The following is a 9,404-nucleotide window of genomic DNA, read 5'->3' as shown; positions in this document are numbered from 1 at the left end:
ACCCATCCATCCCACCCTAGAGTGGCCAGGCCATGGTGGGCACCCATCCCACCCCATGAGGAATTGCCAAGGGGTGAGGACAGGACGCAGAATGGCTTCAGACTGACCCAGGGCAGGGCTGGATGGGATATTGGGAATTGTTCCCTGGCAGGGTGGGCAGTGCCTGGAGAGCTGAAGGGATGGACAGAATGATCGCTGCCACCCAAGCGTGATTAACCCCTTGTGCCCCTCCTCGCCAGCGCATCAGCGATGTCCGAGGCCCCCCCCAGCAAGGAGGCTGCCCCGGCCGAGTGCCCCGTGTGCTACGAGCGGTTCCAGCCCCTGGAGGCCACGCAGCGCCGCCTCAGCTGCGGCCACACCTTCTGCCACGACTGCCTGGTGAAGTGCCTGCTGTCGGCCAAGCTGGGCGGGCACGTCCAGAGCAGCATCGTGTGCCCCGTGTGCCGCTTCGTCACCTTCCTCAGCAGGAGGAAGGTTCTGTGGCTGCCCAGGGCCGCCGACCCCCGCGTGCTGCAGGTGCCCCTGGCACAGCTGGCCAGGAGCGAGGCCACCAACACCCTGGAGGTGCCACTGTCCCCATCTTCCCTGGCACACCTGTCTAAGAGTGAGCCCAGCCATACCCTGGAGGTATCCCTGTCCCCATCCTCCCTGTCCCGGCTGTCCAAGAACGAGTCCCCCAGCACACTGGAAGTGTCCCTGTCCCCATCTTCCCTGTCCCAGCGGGCCAGGACTGAGCCTCCCAACACGCTGGAGGTGCCACTGTCCCCATCCTTCCTGTCCCAGCTGGCCAAGAACGAACCCCCCAACACTCTGGTGGTGCCCCTGGCACAGCTGTCCAAGAGCGAGGCCACCAACACCCTGGAGGTGTCCCTGTCCCCATCCTCCCTGTCCCAGCTGGCCAGGAGCGAGCCCCCCAACACTCTGGTGGTCCCCAGTCACTTCGTGCTGCCGGAGCAGAGCGTGGGGCGGGTTTCCCCCGGGGCAGGGCTGGCACGGGAGGCTCACATCTTTGTCATCAGCGAGCACGGCATGCCGCTGCTGGCCGCCCAGCGCTGCGGATCGGGGCTGCCCGGGGGCACCGGCGGGGACACGGCCAGCACAGGGTCGGTGTCGGTGTCTTCCAGTCCCGCGCTGGGGCTGCAGTGCTGCCAGTCCCCCATGGCCCTGGCCGTGATGCTGGTGCTGACCGTGGCCATGCTGGCCGCCGTGCTGCCCTGGCTGCTGCTGGTCAGGAGGGACCTATAGCACGGCTGGGACACCGCGGAGGTGTCGCTGGGGCGGGGACACAGCCGGGATGGAGCCTGAGACCTCCTGGAGAAAGCCCGGGATGGATTCCCTCTCTGAGAGCTCCTGGACAAAGCCTGGGATGGATTCCCTCTCTGAGAGCTCCAGGAGAAAGCCCAGAAGCAGCCCCGGGTGCAGCTCCTTTCTCACCTGCCCAGGGACTGAACAGACTCTCAGACCTTCCTGCACACCTCCAGCTGCTCCCAGTGTCACTGCTGGCCCTTTCTGTCCCTTCTGGTTAAGATATGGCAGCCAAAGCCTGCTGTGGCTCCTGCAGGGTGTCTGTCTGTGCAGAGGAGCCTCCTGCACCCCATGGCAGCACCTGCAGGGTGAGGGGCTGTGCTGCTCCTGCCCAGCTCAGCACCCTGGCACCGGGCACAGCCACAGGCTCTGGGGCCAGGGCTGCCAGGCTGTGGGGCTCTGGGGGTCCCCAGGCTCCAGGGACATCAGGAACATTGTGATGGAGCCAGCCTGGAGCAGGAACTCAGCTTCCAACCCGGGATGGAGGAACCAGAGCCTGCAGCTGCTGGGCATGAGGGCAGGGAAACCAGAGGATGGAGAGAGCAATGCTGGCCCTGCTGAGCTCCCCTTCCCCCTGCCAGCCTCCCTGCAGGGCCCTGGGGTGGGAGGGGAGCACTTGTCCCCAGCCCAGTCTGTACCTTCATCACCTTTGTCCTCCTGACCCAGTCCCTGGCCCCGTGGGTGCTGCTCTCACTCTGTCACCTGGGAATGTGTCACTTCATGGGCACCCCAGGGTGAGCAGGATTCCCTCACTGTCACCTCAATGTGAGCAGGACATCTCTCACTGTCCCCCAGGGTGAGCAGGGCGTCCCTGCCTGTCACTCCAATGTGAGCAGGATTCCCTCACTATCCCCCAAACGGAGCAGGGTGTCCCTCACCATCACCCCAAAGTGAGCAGGATGTCTCTGCCTGTCCCCCACAGGAGGTGGCAGTGGGGCACAGGGCTGGCCCAGAGTTTCCATGCTCCTGAGGGAGTGACAAACACAGCCAGCAGTGCCAGCAGTGCCAGCAGTGCCAGCAGTGCCACCAGGGTGGCTTTAGGACCAGACAGGACTTTCAGGGTAACAAATGAAGACAATGTGGGGCTGGGGAGGGGGAGCAATGCAGGGCAGGGGAGCTGATGGTGTCCCCTGCCATCCATGAGGACACTGCCCTGCTGGCCTGCTGCTCCCTGTGAGGTTCCTGCACTGCCCCAGCCCTGTCCCAGTGTCCCCAGCCAATCCTGGGGTGCCGTGACCCTGACCCCGTGTGAGAAGTGCCTGAGACACCGCACTGGAATGGAAACGCTGTTTCATAAGCAATGGTGACCTGGTGCTGACGTGTGCCTGCCTCATTATTGAACACAAACCCTGTCATTAATTGTGTCTGGGCAATCAGGGCAGGGTGCCAGGGCAGCAGCCCCGTGTGGGAGGTGGCACAGGGCAGCTGCAGCCCTGGAAATGTTTGGGGGGCAGTGGGGATGGGGAGAGCTGCGCTGGGACACTGGGAGGGGCTGGGGGTGTCTGGGGCTGTGCCAGGGTCAGGCACGGGCACAGGGCACACCCAGGGAGGACAGCAGGGTGTTTTCCTCCCACAGGGTGGCACTGCTTGGCCAGGGATGGTGGGCAGGGCTGGCAGGGGCAGCCCAGAGCCCCCAGCCCCTGCCCTGGGTGGGTGAGGGACAGAACTGGGGACATCCTGGGAATTGCTGTGCCAGGCATGCAGGGATGGCACCTCCTGAGCTGCACAGTGCTGCTTTGTGCCCAGGGCCACTGTCCCTGTGTCCTCGATGTCCCTGGGTCCTCACTGTCCCTGCGTCCTCGCTGTTCCCACATCCTCACTGTCCTCATGTCCTCCCTGTCCCCACATCCTCACTGTCCCCATGTTCTCATTGTCCCCGTGTCCTCGCTGTCCCCAGCCCAGGCCTTGTGTCCCAGTGCTCCCCAGGGATGTTCCTGCTGTTTGAGGCTGGAATCCTCCTGGATGAGGGAAAGCTGCTCCCAGATCCTCCTGTGCAGCTGGAAAAGCTGCCCTGCACTGCTGCAGTGCTGCTGGGGCAGAGCCAGGCCCTTGGGACCCAGGGACCCTGAACCCCATCCAGTGCCACCCCTGGGACACATCCCACTGTCCCAGGTGCTCCCAGCCCCAATGTCCAGCCTGGCCTTGGGCACTGCCAGGGATGCAGGGGCAGCCCCAGCTGCTCTGGGCACCTGTGCCAGGGCTGCCCACCCTCACAGGGAAGGGTTTCATCCTCACATCTGCCTGATCCCTGCTCCTGTGCAGCCCAGGCTCCCCACACACAGCTCTGCTGGGCATGGCACCTGGAGCTGCTGCAGGTTCCTGGCCACATCCTGACCACATCCTGGCTGCCCTGGGAGCCCCACCGTGTCCCTGTGCCACTGCTGCTGCACCCCAAATGTCCCCATGGCTCCCAGCCCTCCTTGGGGTTCCCAGCAGAGTCCCCTCGGTGCTGAGCTGGCCCAGCCCTGCTCCCTGCATGTGCCACCCCTGTCTCACAGGTGACACTGTCCCTGCCCAGGGTCCAGGCCTGGTCACAGCAGCAGCCAGGGGTCACACAAGGCCATGAGCAGTGACCCGAAGAGCCCATTAGGGCAATCATTGCCTGTCAATTATCATCGATTATTGCCTAATGGGGGTGTGGGGAGGGAGCCAGGACTGTGCTGCAGCTGGGGGAGGCCAGGGCTGCGCACACAGGGCTGTGCACACAGACCTCAGCTAATGGCACTGCCTGCAGGGCCAGGGACACTCCCTGCAGGCAGAGAGCACAGCCTGCTGCTCCCTGGGCTGGGGCTGGCACATCCCTGGGTGTCCCCTGCCACCTCCTGTCCCTGCTCTGCCCACAGCTGGGCTCTGTGCAGCCCCAGGTGTGCCCTGGCACCTCCTGGCCCTGCTCTGCCCACAGCTGGGCTCAGTGCAGCACTAGTTGTGTCCTGCTCCTCCCGGGCTGGTCTCAGCTGGGCTGTGGCTGCTCCATCACCCTCCTGGCAGGTGCCAGCGTGTGCCATTGCCCTGCCCTCCCCCAGACCAGCTCTGCAGGATGGCAGCAGGCTCCCAGCTCCAGCAAAGGCTGTGTCATGCTTCATTAGCAGCAGGAGGTGGCACTTGGATGGCACAGGATGGCAGGAGTGGGAATTGAGCAGCCCAGGAGTGCTGGCTGAGCAGGCGGGGCTGCGGATCCATTAGGGAGCAGCCCCAGATCCATCAGCCAGGCCTGGGCATCAATTATTGAACAGCAGCTCCTGCTCTGAGCTCCTGTGAGCTCCTGTGAGCTCTGCTCTGCAGGGCCGGCTGGGGCTGGGATGGGATGGGGATGGGATGGGGATGGGGATGGGATGGGATGGGATGGGATGGGATGGGATGGGATGGGATGGGATGGGATGGGATGGGATGGGGATGGGGATGGGGATGGGATGGGGATGGGATGGGATGGGATGGGATGGGATGGGATGGGATGGGATGGGATGGGGATGGGATGGGGATGGGATGGGATGGGAATGGGGATGGGATGGGGATGGGATGGGATGGGATGGGATGGGATGGGGATGGGATGGGATGGGATGGGGATGGGATGGGATGGGATGGGATGGGGATGGGATGGGATGGGATGGGGATGGGATGGGATGGGATGGGATGGGATGGGATGGGGATGGGATGGGATGGGATGGGATGGGGATGGGGATGGGATGGGATGGGATGGGATGGGATGGGATGGGGATGGGATGGGATGGGATGGGATGGGGATGGGATGGGATGGGATGGGATGGGATGGGATGGGATGGGATGGGGATGGGGATGGGATGGGATGGGATGGGATGGGATGGGATGGGGATGGGATGGGATGGGATGGGGATGGGATGGGATGGGATGGGATGGGGATGGGATGGGATGGGATGGGGATGGGATGGGATGGGATGGGATGGGATGGGATGGGGATGGGATGGGATGGGATGGGATGGGGATGGGGATGGGATGGGATGGGATGGGATGGGATGGGATGGGGATGGGATGGGATGGGATGGGATGGGGATGGGATGGGATGGGATGGGATGGGATGGGATGGGATGGGATGGGGATGGGGATGGGATGGGATGGGATGGGATGGGATGGGATGGGATGGGATGGGATGGGGATGGGATGGGGATGGGATGGGATGGGAATGGGGATGGGATGGGATGGGATGAGGATGGGATGGGATGGGATGGGATGGGATGGGATGGGATGGGATGGGGATGGGATGGGGATGGGATGGGGATGGGATGAGGATGGGATGGGATGGGATGGGATGGGATGGGATGGGATGGGATGGGGATGGGGATGGGGATGGGATGGGATGGGATGGGATGGGATGGGATGGGATGGGGATGGGGATGGGGTTGGGATGGGAAGGGGATGGGGATGGGATGGGATGGGATGGGGATGGGGATGGGATGGGATGGGATGGGATGGGATGGGATGGGGATGGGGATGGGGATGGGATGGGATGAGGATGGGATGGGATGGGATGGGATGGGATGGGATGGGATGGGATGGGATGGGATGGGGATGGGATGGGGATGGGATGAGGATGGGATGGGATGGGATGGGATGGGATGGGATGGGATGGGATGGGGATGGGATGGGATGGGATGGGATGGGATGGGATGGGATGGGATGGGGATGGGGATGGGGATGGGATGGGATGGGATGGGATGGGGATGGGATGGGATGGGATGGGATGGGGATGGGATGGGATGGGATGGGATGGGATGGGGATGGGATGGGATGGGGATGGGGATGGGATGGGGATGGGCATCCCAAAATGAGGGATCACAGGGACAGGGATGGGGTGGAGCTGTTTCCTGGTGAGGGGCTGATTTCTGTCCCTGTGGCTGTTGGCAGGGGACAAAGCTGAGGTGCACCCCTCGGCCAGGGCTGGAAGGGTTAAATCCCAGCTCGGAGCCCATCCCTGTGGCTGGGCTGGGCTGGAACCAGCTGGGGCCGGGGCTGGGACCGGGCACCCCCTGCTCAGGGTGGGGGACACACAGGAGGGGCTGGGAGAACCTGTTCCTCCAGGATGTGCAGATCCTGCTTGTCCCCCAGCCCACGGACAGCTGAGGGGGCAGCAGGAGGAGTTTGGGGTCCCCTGCCAGGTCGGGGGGGTCCCTCTGCACCCCCCAGGCACCTCCCTGCTCTGGGGGCAGCCCTGTTTGCCCATGTTAGGAAAATCAATCCACAAACATCAGAGGTTTATGTGCCAAAAGGAGACAGAGGGGTCCTTTAGGCTTTATTCCAATAAAGGGAGAGGCCATGGGGCATTGCCGTGCTGAGCCACCCCTGGGGTGGCACTGAGGCTCTGAATCCTCTCCTGGCCTGGCAGCTCTGCTCAGCTCTCAGCACTGAGGTCTCTGAGTGCTCCCTTAGAGGGTGCCTGGACCTTGGCTGAGCACACCTGGCCCCTCCAGAGCTGCATTTCACCCAGGGAATCCTCTGTCCTCTGGTTGTGCTGTCTGGCTCTCCCATCCCTGCCCAGAGCTGGTCCCAGCCTGGCACTGGGCTGCACTGCGGGCGCTGGGCTGCACTGGGCAGTGTGGGCTGCACTGGGGCACTGGGCTGCACTGGGCAGTGTGGGCAGCTGGGAGCCCTGCTGGGCCATCCCAGCCCTGCAGGAAGGGTGGCAGAGCTGTCAGCCCGTCCCTGTGGCTCTGGGACCCTGCTCAGGACAGGGGGAAGAGGCTCTGCTGCCACCAGGCTGGGCCAGCAGCGGGCAGGGGGTGAGAGCAGGCTGATGGGAGAGGGGGCAAAGGGGTGTGCATCCTTTAGGGGGTGTCCATCCCTCAGACAATGTCCAATGTCCATCTTTCAGACAATGCCCATCCTTCAGACAATGTCCATCCTCCAGGGTCTGTCCATCCCTCAGGGTCTGTCCATCCCTCAGGGGCTGTCCCGAGTGGCTGTGCCAGTGTCCCCAGCCCAGCAGAGTGACACAGCTCCCTCTGGGCTGGCTGTGCAAGAGCAGCAGGGCAGAGTCCTTGTGTGGAGCTGCTCCTCTTCCTCTGCTCCCTCCTGGCATCCTCTGCTGTCCTTTCCTCTCTCCCTATAAACAGAGTGAGAGGAGGTGTGAATGCTTTAAAAAACCCTGAAAAGAACTAAGAAATTGCAGTTCTCCTCAATAAAGAGGTGTGGAATCAAACCTCAGGGACTCAGGGCTCCCTGTCCCAGCAGACAGAGCCCCAGCAGCTCTGGGGTGCCCAGGGGATGCCAAAGGGATACTCAGGATCAGCCCAGCTCTATATACAAGTGAGGCTGGTGACATTTGGACCAACAGGACGATTTTCCCTCCCTGGAAGTTCCAGACTCATGAGCAAACCCTGGCACTGTTGATGCTGCCCTGGTCCCTGTCCTGGTGCCCAGTGAGGGATCCACGGCAGAGGGTGAAGGAGCCCAGAGAGCTGAGGGCAGGTCCAGGACACAGGAGGGGACTCCTGGAGCCCCCTCAGCATTTGGGGCTGCAGCATCAGCACAGGAAGCGCTGCTGGCTTCGGGTGTGACTGGGGGCACAGAGTGGTCAGGAGCAGAGGGAGCTGCTGGTTCCCAGTGCCCGCCTGGGCTCTGTGCCATGGCCACGGGGCTGTGCCAGGCCCAAGGATCTGGAACAGCCCCCAGGCTGCAGCAAACAGCACAAAACCACAAAAACCCAGAGGGGAAGATAAGCCCTTGAGTCAATACCTGGGGCTGGGCCAGTGCTCCCAGCGCTGCTCACACAGGGGACAGGGAGCACGGGGGCTCACCCACTTCTGGCCTGCATCATGAATGAAGTGTATGAATATGCAACAGGCTGTTGCTTTTAAGGGTTAATCCTCTGTTAATGTCTGTCCTGTTTTGGGCTTATTTTGCCCAGAAAATGGTACCCGGATGTTCGTAACCCTTTGTTTCTGTTGTCTCATATTGTCCTAATCCAAATTGTCCCAATTATTATTACTCTAATTGTATTACTATTTTTATAACCATTTTATTACTATTAAACCTTTAAAATTTTTAAAACAAGTGACTGGTACTTTTCACAGTGACAGAGCCCTCAGCTGGGATTTCCAGGCTGCACTGACTGCTCAGCACTGGCAATTAAAAACCCCCAAGCAAATAAAGGAGGGTTGGGCTGCTGCTGCCCTTCCTCCTCTGCAGCTCAGGATCCCACTGAGGCTTGTCATGCCTTATCCCCAGGCACATCAAGGAAATGGCTGAAGGACCGAGTGCCAGGGGCACAGGGGTGGAAAAACCCCCTGGGAGCTGCTGGGGGCAAAGCTGAGCTCCTGCCTGGGCATCCTGGGCTGTGGGACATAGGGCAGCCTGCACCACAGCAAAACCTGGCTCTGTCCCCTGTGGGCACTGCCAGCAAGAGAGGAAATCAAGGGAAAAATAAGAAAATGATAAAAAAAGAATCTCACTGGCTGTGAGGGGCTTTCTAGGGAACTGTGTGAGGCAGTGACCCTGTTGTGGATCACAGGTGGGACATGGCACTGGCAGTGATTTCACTGATTGATTTCACTGATCTCACTGATTTCACTGTTTTCCCTTGTTTCACTGATTTCCCTTATTTCCCTTATTTCCCGGATTTCCCTGATTTCACTAACTCCACTGATTTCACAGGAGAACATCCCTGGGGTGCTGGTGGAGGACACCATCCCTGCAGTAGTGCTCTCCAGCACTCAGACATCTCCAGCTCTCCTGAATTTTGGTGCTGCTGCTCCCAGCTCAGCCCAAGGGGAGCCCTCTGATGTTCCCAGGCTGTGCTGATGCTCAAACAGAGCCCTCTGAGGTCCCCAGGCTGTGCTCATGCTCAAATAGAGCCCTCTGATGTTCCCAGGCTGTGCTGATGCTCAAACAGAGCCCTCTGAGGGTCCCAGGCTGTGCTGATGCTCTGTGCTCCCCATGCTGCAGGACCAGGCAGGACCTGATCTTTCTGCCCCTTGGGTGGCTGCTAAACCCAGCCAGGCACGTTCCAGCCAAGCCTGAGATTAGCAGGGCTTAATCTCAGAGCCAATGTTCAGGCCTGGTACCTTGTACCCATTTCTGTGTGCTCAGCATTTGTCACCACGCTCCTGCAGCACATCACAGCAGGGACC

General features: G+C 61.5%; 1 protein-coding gene across 1 annotated transcript; it reads left to right on the top strand.

Annotated features, from left to right (window-relative positions):
* Positions 1-249: 249 nt before the first annotated feature.
* Positions 250-1,245, top strand: LOC131566253 (RING finger protein 222-like). The gene is made up of 2 exons (XM_058817479.1): positions 250-516; positions 865-1,245. The coding sequence occupies exons 1-2, from the start codon at positions 250-252 to the stop codon at positions 1,243-1,245; spliced, it is 648 nt and encodes a 215-aa protein (XP_058673462.1).
* The last annotated feature ends 8,159 nt before the right edge of the window (positions 1,246-9,404 follow it).

The sequence above is a fragment of the Ammospiza caudacuta genome, chromosome 19 (genome assembly GCF_027887145.1).
Source record: "Ammospiza caudacuta isolate bAmmCau1 chromosome 19, bAmmCau1.pri, whole genome shotgun sequence".
Classification (NCBI taxonomy): Eukaryota; Metazoa; Chordata; class Aves; order Passeriformes; family Passerellidae; genus Ammospiza; species Ammospiza caudacuta.
This window is presented reverse-complemented; position numbering and strand designations above follow the sequence as displayed.